Genomic DNA, 16,635 nt, shown 5'->3' with positions numbered 1-16,635 from the left:
TAAGTAGAGACAAATGTTTCCACCACAAGGAGCACAGCAATAATTTGTGAATAAAATCTATTAAAAAATAATGCAAGTTTTACTATGTAAAGTACATAACCACTGCAACATACATCAGCCCATTACAGTGCCTACTCCCAAAAAAGGTTATGGAAGGGTTGTACAGAGCATTAAGTACTGCATTACATTTTAAACGAATAAAACTCTTTTATGAGATAAACTTAGACCCCAGTACTTTTTCAAGACCAACAAACACTATTCCCTTTGAGGACGTAAGTATAAAAACAATTTACCTTGTACACACAATGAAATGAGAAATAACATAAGTACCTCTCACTACACTGCATTGCATGAAAATACAAAACAGTTAGCATCAACAAAGACCTTTGATATTCCCAAGTTTTAGTATTATACTTAAATTCAAATAGATTCATACGCAATACTGCACAAAAGGCTTGATATAAAAATACTTTTAGCTACAATATACAAATACACATCAATTTTGGTAAACATTTAGTGCAAACAGAAGACCACAAAGACTGAAATTCACAGCTTTTGACTCACAGATATTTAGGGATTTTTCAAATACACTAATTATATTTGTAAAAATATGATAAACCTAGAGATTACAGGTGTCAAGTAAAACCTTATAAATCTGACAATATGGCAAATATGTGAAGTGACAAAAGCTGAAATTAAACCTATAATCATATGAATACATGTTCGGTTCTACTTTCTTTTAAACAGAGTAAAATTAAAACAAAGCAAGGAGACAAATCCATCAAGAATGTTTATGTCCAAGTCTCAGACAATTAAAGATAAAATAAGAGGCAAAGAAGTGAAGTGGGGTGTATTCGCAACACTGCAAACTTGCCAGGTGCCATGTAAGAGAAAAAAATTCTAACCTAATTTGAGATCATTTTTAATAATTTGTCATACTTTTAAATACTTGATACATTACACCAATGTTGTACAGGAGTCACTCAAACATTTGCAAGTGGACAATACACATTAGCTGAAATTTATAGCTATGCAATATTTTGAAGATAAAACAGATTAATAAAGTATCTGGGATTTTAAAAGTTAAAATCACTCTGGAGCAAATATAAAACAACTCTGAATATCTCATAACAATTCAGGACCTATGCATAATCTAACTACACTAGCAATTTATAATTTCTGGACAGATGTTTAAGCGTGAAAAACATATCCTACAGTATACTTATGTCCTCTGAAGCTTCATAACAGATCCATTCTAATATTCTTTACTCATGGTAAAAGAAATCCTACAAAAGGTGGCCATTAAGATTATACTTGGTGTTGACAGAAATTTAAAATGTTCATTCTGACAGTGACCTGTGTATTTTGCCATGAATGTATAAAAGAATAAAGGTACAATAGAATCTCTTCAGAACTGAAAAATGGATCATCTGTAACTGCTTGAGAAAACTGATGAAGAAAACAAGAAGATGCTCGAATTGATACATTAGGGGTACTTGTACAGTAAGTTGTGCAGCACACTTGCAGGTGATGCTAAAAATGCATGACTGATAGCATGTGACGTCACAACTGATAGCAAGCAAAGTCATAACTGATGCTACAAGAGATACGAACAGCATTATATAATACCTCCAGAATTGTATACTGGATACTAATACTCTGAGACTTTTAATCAATACACGTACAGTTTTAATGAACAGAAAAGTTTGAGAACTAATAATTAATCATTCAGATTCGTAGGTAACCCTGAACAAAATTTATCCCAGGATACCATTGTTAACTTATCATATCTGATAATTGTTTATTACTATTCATGAATGAATAAAATTAAGGATACACACTTTAATTACTTTGTGACAAAATCATTCCATAAAAAATACAAAAATATATTTGCAACACATTTTTGCACATCTTTTACACTACCAGATGCAAAACTGAGTTGCATAATTTTATACAATACAATGCTAGAATCTTTCACCAGCTAACACCCTTAATGTTTATTTTCCAGTTGAACTGTACCTGACTGGTAGAGCTGAATAAAAACAGGCATGCAATCTTTTGCAAATATTTACGTACAAAAGTTAATACTGACATAAAATTTCATGAGGGGAACCATATTGAGCATGGCAGCTCAGTCCTGTAACAAAAATGTCGGTGGACTCACGTAATTACTAATAATAATAATAATAATAATAATAATAATAATAATAATAATAATAATACTCGACAAAAATAATGATAATTCTGTACTACATACACTCATCTGGTGGTTGACCGCATCCAAAGAGCCACTGATGATAACTCTTAATATTTACAACATGGAGTTTTGGAAGCCATTCACCATTGTGAATGCAATCAAATTCATGAAATCTCCACTGGACCAACTGAAACCCAAAACAGTCAGTGTATGTTGTAATCTTTTATAAAGGGAAGTCTTGAATGATTTTAAAAGATTTCCTTGGAGTTCAAGTAATGGAAATTCTCTGGGTAGCATGAGAAGTCATAGAGAAGCATCTGGCAATAAGGCAGATGAAAAATTGGAATTTATTGAAAGCCATAATAAAGTTTCAATCAATGAAGAATTGGCAGAACTTATTAAATAACTGATAGATTAAGATGCGGATGACAAAAACAAAATACAAGGATAAGCAATGCAGACAAAAACTTTGCAAAGCATGGTATGACGTAAGGAAACATGATCAATGGGTCATATCCATAAAAATAGTAGTAATGTATTAAAATATTAATTTCCAATACTACAATAACATTCCCTCAAAAGGATTTACTCACAAATGCTTCTTAACATAATTCTACACATTTCATAACCTTAGATTACCCAGTCCATTCCCAAGCACAAGGTCAAGGTTATGTAGCCTATAAGCTACTCAATTGGTACATAAATAAAATCAATAATCATTGGAATTATCATACAAAAAATATATAAAATCAGTATCTATAAGATTTTAAAATTTAAAATTGTTTGGCAAAGTTCACCACTACAAAAAAGTACTTTTGTATTGCCTTATAAAAAAGACAAAGTCATGAAAACTTTCTCAACACCTGTGATGTCACCACTGGTGGAGTAATACCAATTGGGAGTAGATCTGCATGAATGTATACCTTCAGCATTGAAAATAACACCGATACATATTAAGGATAACTAGGAACTGTCAATATAAAACAATTATGTTTGATTATAAAATACTACCAAGGAAATACATACTGGCCTCTAGTAAACACCAAGGCTAGTAAGTCAAACATGTTTGGGAACTACAATAACTTTTATGTTTCATAAATAAGAAGCTAGGCTAACCCAATTTACCTTTCAATAACTTCAAATTATCTATCAATGTTTCAAAGGTCACTGCATACAGTAAAAAGCTTCAATAAAAAAATTGTCTATTATTGCCTAAATGCTAATTATCACTTTGTTAAAAAAAAAAAAAAAAAAAAAAAAAGCATGGCAATTACAGCATAGCTTAGCGATCCACTCTTAATTTCTCGCCTTGCAAGAAACCTACTGGTGCCCAATTTAAACAAGTACAGTATAAGCCTACCCGTTAAAATTCTAAGGAAGTAAAACTTTTCACTGGGTCCTGAAACCAAGTACTCAACTTGACTGATGTTAGGATGAGTCAAAAATGCATAGTCGAACATGATTTCCAGAGCAAAACCTGGGAACTAGTGAACTCTTGGACAGAAAAGTGTAATGAAGATGTCCGAAGTATGCTGTGGTCACATCTGTGCGAGTGAGAATTAGTGAGAGCCGAGGCAGTCGTATGACAGGAGATTGAGCCCTCCTGTCCCGGGTCCTTTATATTCTATCACTGAACCAACATGCACTATTCTGGCCAAGACCAACTACACGAGAATTCTTTATAATTGGTTGGCCTGTCTTATGAAGCCCTGGGGGGACCATGAGAGTGCAACTCCTTTTGCTATCAAAAATATATATTTAATATACACTATCTGTGTGTGCATGTGTGTGTCTATGTATGTACGTATGTATGTACAGGCAGTCCCCAGTTTACGACGGGTTCGGCTTACGACGTTCCGAGGTTACGACGCTTTTCAAATATATTCATCAGTAATTATTTCCCGGTTTACGATGCACGTTCCAGGGTTGCGACGCATTGTACACCGATCCGATGGAAGAAATATGGCTCCAAAACGGCAGAATAAAAATTTGCTGGTTTTTTTTATGAAAAACTCAATAAAAATGCAGTTTACATCGTTTTCAATACACCCAAAGCATTAAAAGTAAGGTTTTCTTAGGATTTTTGACGCTTTTCGACGATTTTTCGGTTTATGACGCTTTTCGGTTTACGACGCGGCGTAAAACTGGAACGCCTGTCATAAACCAGGGACTGCCTGTGATATATATATATATATATATATATATATATATATATATATATATATATATATATATATACATACATATACATAATACATACATATATATATATATATATATATATATATATATATATATATATATATATATATATATATATATATATATATATATATATATATATATATATATATATATATAATATATATACATATACATATACATATACATATACATATATATATATATATATATATATATATATATATATATATATATATGTATATATATATATATATATATATATATATATATATATATATATATATATATAATATATACATATACATATACATATACATATATATATATATATATATATATATATATATATATATATATATATATATATATATATATATATATATATATATATATATATATATATATATATATACATACAGCATATAATATATGAATGGCCAGTCTCCTATTATCGACAATAACCGACTGTGATTTTTGATTATCGGGCGCCAATAAGAGGAAATCGGTGATTTTCGGCACTAGGCAAGCCCCGTAAAACCGGATCACCTATAAACGAGCCCACCAATAACCAGGGACTGTCTGTGTGCGAGGGTGTGTATATATACATATATAATATATAAAGTATATATACTGTTTATATATATTATACATATACTGTGTGTGTATATATATATATATATATAGAGAGAGAGAGAGAGAGAGAGAGAGAGAGAGAGAGAGAGAGAGAGAGAGAGAGAGAGAGAGAGAGAGAGAGAGAGAGAGAGAGAGAGAGAGAGAGAGAGAGTGCGTCACCGACTTATGGCAACAGTGACTTACAGCAGATTCGATCTTACTGCGCCTTTTCAGTGCTGTTAACGCCGTTTTACAGTGTCATAAGTTGATGTTGCATCAAGTTATGGCGCCGTAAGCACCATTGACGGCGTTAACGGCAAGAATAGGCATCAAGTTAACAGCGCTTACAATGCTGTAACATTAAAGCACCGATAACAGTGAAAAACCAACTTCCGGTGGAAATCAACATATGGCGCAGTGCTGGAACGGATCCCCTACCGTAAGTCGGTGACACAATGTATATATATATAAATTATATATAATGTATATATATAATATATATATATATAATGTATATACATAAAAAATTTCTGACTCACATCAGGATCAAACCCAGGTCTTTCAACTAAAAGGCAAGGCTGCTGCCAACTAAGCCACACAAGTCATAAAAGAAGCTGGAACATAAGTACCACTGTGCCTAAGGCTTTACCTGGGCAGGCTAACTGCCTCGCATACCAGGGTGTTATCCCCAGTTCCCAGTTCAGCAGTGATCTAACTGACAGCATTCCATTCGAATTATCCTTTCTGTGTGTGTGTATGTGGGTTTCAGAGTTAGTAAGGTTAACTTATGAAAAGTATATTTGATCTGGTCCTAGAAGCTACAGCTTCCGCTGTTCTATCTAGAGCATATCTTGATGAACTTAGCAATGATGATGAAACAAAAAACAAAAACAACACTACAAATCTATGGAAAGTTTGCTAGTGTCAAAAGACAAAAAATAAAGCATAAACTGGAACCCAACTTTTGAATGAAAGTCCAAAATATGAGAAAAGAAATTGTAATCTACAAAATTACCAATGTGTGTACAAAATTAGTACACAATATTCCTGGGAGAACTAAAACTGAAAAGTTAGCGCAGGTCATACACAAGGCAAAAAAGGATTTTGACAAAGGAAAAATCTATTTCTGGGGAGGGGCCCGTGTCACCCGGTGAAATAATCTATTCAGCACTTATTTCTAGGTAATTCCGTTGCTAGATACCAGAGAAAAGCTAAATGTAAAGCTGGGGTTACTACCACCAGAGCGAGCTCCAAGAAATGGAGTCGTATATGGTAAAAGGGTGAGAGTGTCACAATCACGGGACCCTGCCCTATAAAGATTCCCAATGTCAAAAGTCCCAACGAGAGGGTGCCATACAAGCCCATGCACCACTCGCAGACTGTACACAAGGCAACACTAATCGCATTCCATGTTAGCACCCACCCCACTAGAATGATGTTTACCATGGGAGGGAGAGAATGAAAAAAAACAGTGGAGGTCACCAGGTGACATGGGCCCTCCCAGAAATAGATTTTTCCTTTGTCAAAATCCTTTTTCTGGATCAGGGTCCCGTGTCAGCCGGTGAAATAATAACAGAGAAATATATCATTCTTATGCTATTAAAGACTTTAAATAGAGATGTTGAAAACTAGGGGGGAATTCCACCCTGAACATTAGAACGAGAATTCCACCCTAAACATTAGTAAGGTCCTCTAAATTCATGTAATGAAAATAATGTAAGTGGCCACCGTCTAAGCATATTACATAAAAGACAACAACAAAAAAAAAAAAGATTTATGAGACGACTGTCAAGGCATCATGAGAGTATAGATATAAGTGCAAATTCAATTAAGCATAAAGGTGGCCCAATTTGCAAATAAGGTTACTGAATCATAAGCACATTGTAAAATACCAAACCAAGTACAAAATAAATAAAGCAAGATGTGTAATTACTTATGCTAAAAATAGTCGTCAAGAGATCCATACAAAAACTATATTTAAGCATAAAGATAACGAATTTTGCAACTAAGCTTGCTCATACTGTCATAAAAAATGTAAACTAAAGCAATGAAATAGGCACTGCATAACACAAATAATTCCCAAAATACTATAACACCAAGGGTAAATAATTTATGCATAAGACTGGCAAACCACAAATGGAGATGAAAGTTAAAAAACACCTCGCAGAAAAGCTGCAAAATAAATAAATCCAAGTATAAACCATTATTAAAAGAAATGCTGTCAAACTGCAAATAATGCAAAATTAAATATGGCAAACATACAAATAAATTTAAAGAAACAAAGTCAGTTTACAAACTGGACTGACTACACACAAACTGTAAGGCAAAATTCAATATCAACATTGTATGAAGATGAAATATCTTTTATCAAAGTGGCAGCAGAATATGCGATGAATAAGTGAAAATGGGAGTATGGAGAAGAACAGACATACTCCTCTAAGACATTGGTTCCGGTCAACTGAAGTGTATCAAGTTATCAAATTGCCAATATTTTTCTGGCTAAGATTCTTACTGCCAATTAAAACCTCCAACATCAATGAGAAAGTCTACCAATGGCTACAAAATTCTTCTTCTGTCAAAGAGAACCGCTCCAAAATCCTATGGGAGAATTATTTTACTCTCAGATACATAGTATAAAAATTCAAAGAGGACAAATACCTTAAGCAAAGAAGAAACTTGGATAAAAAGATTATAAAAATCTGAAGTTAAAAATTAAAACTGCAAACTCAAACTGCAGCACTCAGAAGGCTACTAAGGAGACAAAAAAAACAGAAGCAATTGGCTGTTAAGGACCTAAAGGTTCTACAGAGGCCTGATTTGTCTAGTATTTTGTTGACAAACTTGTAAATATATGCTTTATTGGTAGTCTTGTCACTTGCCTGGAATTTCTACTTTAGGAATGAGACAATTGATCCCTACCACAGCCAGCTACCTTAATTTGCTGCTATACAAGACTTTGTTTTGAACACATAGTTACTGAACTTTTTCATATAAACCCTCTATGTAATCATATAAATGCCTTATATTCATGCCTTGAATCTTCTCAGGTTATGGTCATTTATCTCTCTGAAAAAGGTATTTTCACTATGCATGTCCATCTGAAGCCTCAAGTTATGTCTCAATACCTTTTTCATCTTTTCAGTAAAATTACTGTGAAACATCAAAATTCATGGGTCTGGAAAGAGGCCACTCCTTATATGATGGATTTATATGCAAAAAACTCAAGTTTGCTTCAACAGAACCCAATTATTCAAATAACTGTATATGCCCAAATTGCTATAAAGGTGGGAGACTGGGATATTGAATGCTAGTGTTTGTGTGTGCCTGAAGAATCCAGGTGAGCACCTGGGGGCTGGAACAAGTCAGGAATGTTAGTATCTCATAGGCTTTAGTAGCTCACTCAGTGGTTAAAACCACTGACAAGTAAACAAGACGCTTGTATCACATATGATGCTTTCAGACTGGAGAAATAGTACATTACTACATGCATATGAGATTTAGCAGTTAATTACCCAAGAAGTATACATTTCTTCCTGGGGGGCTCCCATATCGAAGACTTACCAGTCTGCTGTGATTATGAAATGATCTTGACAGCTCTGAAATCATTTGGAACTGTTGTAGAAATCAGGATGAACTTTATTGATATTGAATGTAAATGGGAAGCGTGGGTTACCTTTAGTAGCCATGATGAGGCTCTAAAGGCTAGTAGTATGATAAGTGCCATACAAATAAGTCAAGCTACAGTACAGGGAGCCTTAACAGACAAAGTTCCCAAAGACATGGACATTTATGCGCCATCTAAGTGAGCTCAGAATAAACCAGAGAGAAACCAGAATGCAGAAATAAGGCCTCCTAAACCTTCTATGTGGGTGGTAGCTTCAGCCAAGGAGGAAAATTATAACTACAAATTTTGCAGGTTTCTTTAGAAAAAGGTGGGAGGAATAAAGAGTGGTCATATTTCTCGTTTTGGGAAGAACACCATTCTTATTCATGCCAAATCCACAACCCAAGCATATATGCTGACCCTGTTGGACATAAAAAATGATGAAATGGTTACGAAGATCAAGCCCCACTTAAGCTTTAGTTATGGGAGAGGAGTACTTTTTGATAAAGACCTTTATGACATGACAGAAGAAGAAATTCTAGAAATGAGTCCCACTTCAGTTTGGAGAGTGAGAAAGGCAGCTACTGCCAACATGGTCATTTTAACCTTTGTAGACTCTGAAGTACCTTCTCATGTCATATTTGAAAATGAAAGGGTACGAGTACGCCCTTTACAGCAAAGACCAATGCAGTGCTATCATTGCTTTGAGATTAACCACTCATCAAAAAACTGCAAAAGTGCTAAAATTTGTATAAACTGCTCTGGTGTCCATCATGGTGATGAATGTAATAGAAAAGCAAAATGTGTTAATTGTCAACTGGAACATAAATCCAATAACAAAAATTGTGAAATTTACAAATTTGAACTGTCTGCACTAAATAAAGCCAATGCAGAGCATATAAGTAACGGTTTTGCAAAAGGACAATTAGGACAACAACCTAGGAGCTATGCAGAAGTTCTTAAGCCACTACCCCTGTCTGCCACTAGGGGTGCAGTGGCAGCACCCTCTAATGTAGCAGATGCATCAACCCCTGTGGTAGTGGCCCAGCCATCTGGGTCAGGCACTCGGCCTGTTGAGGCTGGAGCACAAGCATCCAAGGAGGATAGGATGGCACTTAACCCAACCACCTTGGAATTGTCTCAGGCAGAGTCTCTGCTTGATTTAATGGAGACTGAGGAGCAAAAGCACCAAAAGAGGAGACGTTCCCCCTCATCCTCTCCTCCAATTAAACATACATCACTCAGTAATAGATACGAAGTACTAAGCTCAATACAAGAACCCCAGCCTGAATTTAAACAAACTGACAAGAAAGGGAAACAAAATGACACCAGTACATCAACAGATAATAAACCAAACCTGTCAAGACCAGTCCTTTCCGAATCATCTCTTGATAATACTCATAAATAAAAGAGAGTCACGGGGCCAAGAATGAAAGGTGGGGATGAGCTACAAGGAAGTGGAAGATGATTATTCTTCTACTTCTTCTCCAGCCTCAACAGGTATAAGCCCATCCACTTATATGAAACATCTTTAAAACAAATGTGAAAACAAATGATATTATTATCTATGCACAAAATTGAAATCAAATCCAAATTATGTTTACAGGTAAGAGAAGTAAGGAGTGCTTTGGACTTGCATTCTTACTACTTCTGCTTTGCTATTAGAATAACTTGCCTTAGCCAACAGCTAAGGTAAGGAGAGGAATAATTTGGAGATGTTGTTGCCTTGGAGTCTTTGGTCCTCTGTACATAAATCCTGTTAGCCCTCGCTAGACAAGGAAACTCTTCATTATTAATGATGAAGCCTTGAAAAGCATGCTGAAGCACTGCAAAAGACAGCAAGTTCACAAAAAACAATGCATTTAAGAAAGCAGCAACTGACATAATTATTATTCCATAATAAATTCAAGAAAAGTACAATAAATTACAAATAAAATCGACCTACCTTGAGATAACGAAGCAGATCATGAATGCGATAAACCAAGCCTAAAAAATTACATGGTAAATATGCGGAAAACAAACAGCCAGTCACCAAGCTTGGCAAAAATTACCCAAGGGAAAAGAAAGTAATTGGCACAAACAACTCACTTTACACTGCTAACTCGTTAACAGCTTATTAGCTAGTCACTGATAATAATAAGCCCACAGAATCCCCTAAATTTTGTACCAAACCATAAGAAAAAATACTAATTTCTAAAGTAATTTGTATTTTTCCTAGGATACAAACCTTAGCCTTCATGCACAAAGTATCAAAAGTACTGAATGAAATGAAACAAAACACTGCAAAAGAGTTAAATTCTAAGGATGATTACAAAGCTAATTAATCCCAGTGATCCACGAAGATAATGGTGAATGATCAGTATCTGCTAAAAGAAAAATTCACTCTTTCATCACTTGCTGAGCACTGAAATAAAAGAGGCCAGATATAAATGACAATTACATGAGGAGAAATAGGAAATGATTGGCAATAAGCACTGGAATAGCCAGCTTCCAATGTGATTGAGACATATGCAAGGATCCAGACTGTCCATACATGGTGAGACTACCTTCTTCTGTTGGACAATAAAATGACTTTGAACCTGTGAGCATTAGGGACATGAATATTAGCCAAATATATGATTGACAGTATTGTGAGGAAACAATTGCAACTTGACCTTGCAAGATCTGACAGATAATTGTGGTTTCTTAAAGCAATTTACCAGGAGTGGCAATATGCAGTAAATAGTCTAGATAGTCCCAAGGATGGATTAAGGTGACATTCTTTCAGTCACTCCCTCACAGATTCCTTCACAAACTAATAAAATAGCCACACTGGAAGTTATCCTGCAATGCTTCATGTAGACTTGATTTGCAAACCATTACAAGTGACTGCTCTAATTAAGCAGTCAACAAGTTGAGCAACTCATGAACAGAACTTATTAATGACATAAAAAGGATACCTCACCATTCAATACTACTTATCCTTTGGTGACAACTAATGCATTGACACCTCTCCAAAATTCAGTATATGTACTCACAGTATATTTATTCTTTGTTTGGCTTATACAATAAGGGATACAAATTAACTTTCCTGAGAGTTTATGCATCAAGGGGTTGTCTTATGTCTCTTTGTGATTTTTACACATTAAGTGACATTCAATAAACCTGATCTCTAATGACTTTCATCTTCCTCCATGATTTCATGAAGGAAGATATAAGGGGAAAGTTGTGGTGTCATGAAGTACATACAGTGTACTTCCTTATCGTGTCTTAATGTCAGAAAAAAACAATAATAAAAGTTCATCTACTTTTCACAATCTTAAAACATGTCAGGTCTATGTGGTTTTCAAGATATTTTTTACTTCTTAATTATATTTCTCATATCTTTATTATAAAATCAATTTTAAAATTTATATATACCATATATATATATATATATATATATATATATATATATATATATATATATATATATATATATATATATATATATAATATATAAAACATACGACAAATAAAAATGCAACCATAAACTGGAGCAGCTCAAATAACAAAAACTATACTCATTACATTTTATGTAGCATTTAAAAAAGTACCAATTTTCCCTATGTGTTCTTAGAGATTTTCCACAGATAAGCTTTCAGGAAAGCAGCCATGAGGCCAGAGTGATTATGAAAACTTATTTACCACCCAAAACCAGAACAATGGGGTGGAAGTGGCAGTGTCTACACCACATGACACCTGAGGGTTAACCAACATGCTTCTCCCTATGATCAACGTAGGTGGTGCACTTAAGAAGAATGGAAACCTGTTATTCAGTGTCCAAGTTCCTTCTTCAACCACACGTGTTTACAAGAACACCTGATGATAGGTCATCAATAAAATATGTCAAGTCAGTGACAAACGTGAATATGCCTGAGAATGTCAATGTCCACCAAATGAAACCACTTACAATGCTGGCTTCAATTCAGCTGGGCTTTAGAATAACAATGACTGGGGCAACTTCTTGGAAACATATTAACTTTTGCCTCAAGACCACTGCCAAAGTGTGAAACATGTTAACCTTTGCCTCAAGGACACCACCAAAGTGTATCTTGAAACTTTCTTGACAGGGTCTATGGTAATGGATAGACATGAAATTCAGCCAGTGCTTAATTATCTCACAGACAAAAATTATGCCACCTCTTATGTCATGAACTCCAAGTCCAGTACCAGGCTTAGACATAATCTCAATAAGTTTGACTGTTGAGCACAAACTACTGTATGTGTATTATGAACTGAGGACACAGTACGATTCCATTCAACAATAAGACTGTATGATCCTCATAGGTTAAATTCTTTTACACCTGTTTCACTAGTATTAAAATAAATTTATTATCTCCACGTTTGGCATACCAATTACACTATACACAAGGCCCTATGGTCTTGCAACACACTTAGGTACCAACAACCATCTTGATAATACCATACATAACAAAGATGAGAGGAAACAAATCAACACACCACCCCTTTGTTTTCTAATAAAAAAACATTTTCATTTATGTAAATATTTACGAAACTGAATACAATTTTAATGTATCCAAATAAAAATATTTTCATACTGCTCCCACCTAATGATCATATGAAGTGGATTTTAACTGTAGTAAAAGAATGGCTATCAAGCAGTAACTACTGCTAATTTTGCACAGTAGTTACTGTAGCTTCTGAATTGCACACCTCACTGTTGACAACAAATTTAAAGGTACAATCACAGTAAAATTAGCCACACAACATTCAAACTGTCTTAACATGAACACTGCAAGGAAAAAAATCATATCACAGCACTCAATGTACCTCAATTTTGGGGCAATATAAATATATAACCAATTTAAGTGTGCACAAATTCCCCTAAATGTTGAAAACTAAGTTTTACCTTTGTTTTTTTTATAAATGTTCATTTTTTTTAGAAATAAATTGCACATATTCCTCCATTATTAGCCTCACTGTCTTGTAAATCTTTGAGTAAAAACAAATTTTCTCTCATCACCTTTTTTGAAGGAATCAACCTTGTTTGGATTCATGAAATATTTCCATCCAGACTAATGGATATTACAGTTAACTGACCACAACCACAGTGTTTACAGCTACTTGCTTAATGGAAAAATGGCAGCAACCGAAAGGCATATCAAAATGCATAACTATGAAACCAAAATGAAGAAACCAGAAAAGCTGGGAAATTCCAAAGGGATAAGCATCATGATGACACTCAAAACCATAGCTAAACATAAATGTATGAGTAAACTATTAAGCTACTGATATAATTTGCCAGTAATGCTGTAATTACAATTCAAACAATAACAATAACCACATACAGCATTTTCAATCAACTTGAAATACTGGTCACATTTGTAGAAATAATGATAAGATATACTGTACTGTACACCCATTAAAATGATGTCCACATTTAAAGACTGAAAGACTGCAATGTCCACAAAAACTCATGGAGACCAGATAGTATAAAATCAAGAAAATGAGAAATGAAAACCTGAATGTGACAGAAATGACAAGACCATGACACAAGGATTAACACAGATGATATTTGAATCCTTTTTTAATTTCCATTTCTAACATGTTTCCAGCCTTACACTCAAGATTTCATGAAATGCTCAATACCCCCAAAATTTTTCAGCAAAAAGCCTAGTGGTAAAAACTCAATATTGTTAACTTGAATCATCTTTGGGTACAGCCTTAATTAATTGTCTTCTCTCTTAATTTTTCATATCACAACACTAAACTCTCTCATCTACCATTCTTTGTAACTATTTTCTACAGAAATCAATAGAGTTTTCTAATAATGTATGTAACCACATCTGTGAAAAACTACACCACATTTGTGAAAATGTATACTATGCATTTGAGTGATGAAAATGAAAAAAAGGGAACCTGAAATAACACGTAACGTACAGCAAGAGCTCCATAAGTAGCCTCACCAAATTAAGCAACTGATAATCTGGGATTAATCAAAAGTGATAATTTTGGGAAAGTTCATTAAAAAAAAAAAAAGCTGCTCAAAATACTCTAGCTAAAACTACGGCATGAAAAGGAGACTTGCTATCAACACACCACATCTACCCACTTCAACAAACTATATGGCGTGATAACCTAAAGCTCCAAAAACATTACATCAGCAGGGAACCAGTACAAAAAAATTACCTGATTCCACAATATGATCGAGGGTAGGGAACCTCTTCTTCACGGTGGGACTTATCATGATAAGTGTCATGACCTCAGCAAGGTTTACATACCGCATTACTGTTCTCCTCATCAATCGAGATCGGTGATCCTGCAATAACCCTGTTTATTCATATTTTAAATTCTATGGTAAAAGGACTCAAAACTACATAAACTTTAGGGTGGGTAGTACTGTATTACCATATTTGTGCTGGATCAGTGCAAAATGACAATTTTTTTCCCCCCATTTAACTTTCAATTGTAAGGGTAAGCTTACACTAAGCATCCCAGTTCTAGCCAATTAAAGAGTGTGAACAGTACTTTATCCAATAGAATGAAACAACAACTATTACCTCCCATGTTATCATTAGTCATAAAAAACTTCAGAATCATTTAATCTTTAATGTTTATTTCTTAGTTTTTAAGTACTTTATCACTTTAATGGTCTGCTAATGATGGGATGTTAAAATAAATAGTAGTATGCAAAAAGTGAATGCTAGATTATCCATGACGACATATAATACTGTGAATTTTCTCTCCCATCCATTAGTTTTCAGAAATCTCTGAAACATCAGCAATTACAATATAGTCTGTGCTCTGTGTAATTTTGACAGATTATTCTGCACAAACTTTGAACTGCAAAATTACCATATAAATTGCAACAAAACTTATTCATTACATATTTGTGTGTATCTTCATATACTTTATCCATGAAGAAACAATTTTTATTACATGAATACCCAGCCAATTATAAAATGCAAAATAACATGGAGGGGGCATAAAAACCAATGAAGTGTTAAATTTCCAAGTAAAGCAGAATAGGGAACAGCAAAGTCATCCGGTGATACAGGTAACCTAAAGTCCCCTATTTTCCAAATGATAGGCATAATGAAAAATGGTGAGATGTGCCAAATGAAAAATTAGGAAACTACTGTACCTTGATGTTAAGACTAATAAAACTCAAAATGACGCCCATACATCTCAGAAATTTATCTTTTATAAAATATCTCTCGTCATTCTGAACTCACTGTAAGAATCCAAAGCTATATTTACTTGTCTGGCTATACATAAGAACTTATCAATAATAAATCACACAAGTCGTATATCTACCTCCTAAACAAGATCCTCATTACACACCAGAAAATACAGTAGATTTATAAAATTAATGTACCTCTGGGGGAGCATGAACTTTTAATAATTCTAGTTTCTATGATGCCTCATACGGTTAACTTGCATGCTAAATACAAATTCACAGATGAGAAATGATTCACCTCCCCTTGGTAACATTTTTAACATTTAAGCCATATTATGGATACACAACAATAATAGGAAAATAAATAATTGGAAAACTCCTCATTATACAGAATATTTACCACAGACTCTTCACTCTTCAGTTTAAATGCACACATGGATAAATGCATGAAATATATGGATTCTCTAACACCTTACTAGGGGTAAGGAATGGAATAAGAAATAAACTATCAGTGTTAGATCTTGATAAGGTTTGGATCTCCTGGAGTGGCAAAGTTTACTTAACTTGATGTCAACCTGGCCTGAACCTCAATGAAGTTTCCACTAGACTAAAAGTGGCATTGCCCTTCTACTGTGCTACCTACTAGAGAAGGACTTAAAGCAAATAAAAATTAACATTCTCAGAGCACTCACTCATGAAGTGACTTAAATTTCTTCTTGGTCCTCAAAAGATGACAGATTCTAATGTGAAGCCCCTTCACAATAGGAATTTGTTGAAGTGACAACATATTAGTTGATGACTATTATATCCGACTGTTTAGATCTCCATAAAGGGAAATATATGTAGCTACAGGGT

The 16,635-nt window shown here is 34.2% G+C and overlaps 1 protein-coding gene across 14 annotated transcripts in view; it reads right to left on the bottom strand.

Annotated features, from left to right (window-relative positions):
* LOC136846989 (bestrophin-4-like) overlaps positions 1–16,635 on the bottom strand; it is a 199,390-nt gene that overhangs the window by 40,014 nt on the left and 142,741 nt on the right. For 6 of the 14 annotated variants that reach the window (XM_067118276.1, XM_067118293.1, XM_067118266.1 and 3 more), the window contains exon 6: positions 14,790–14,919. The exons of the other annotated variants lie outside the window; for them this stretch is intronic. Coding sequence is in view for 2 of the 6 variants with exons in the window: in XM_067118266.1 (XP_066974367.1) it covers positions 14,790–14,919 (130 nt within the window). In the remaining 4 variants the exon portion in view is untranslated. The remainder of the gene's footprint in view (positions 1–14,789; positions 14,920–16,635) is intronic. 14 annotated transcript variants of the gene reach the window in all.

This window comes from Macrobrachium rosenbergii, chromosome 2, assembly GCF_040412425.1.
Source record: "Macrobrachium rosenbergii isolate ZJJX-2024 chromosome 2, ASM4041242v1, whole genome shotgun sequence".
In the NCBI taxonomy this organism is placed as follows: domain Eukaryota; kingdom Metazoa; phylum Arthropoda; class Malacostraca; order Decapoda; family Palaemonidae; genus Macrobrachium; species Macrobrachium rosenbergii.
This window is presented reverse-complemented; position numbering and strand designations above follow the sequence as displayed.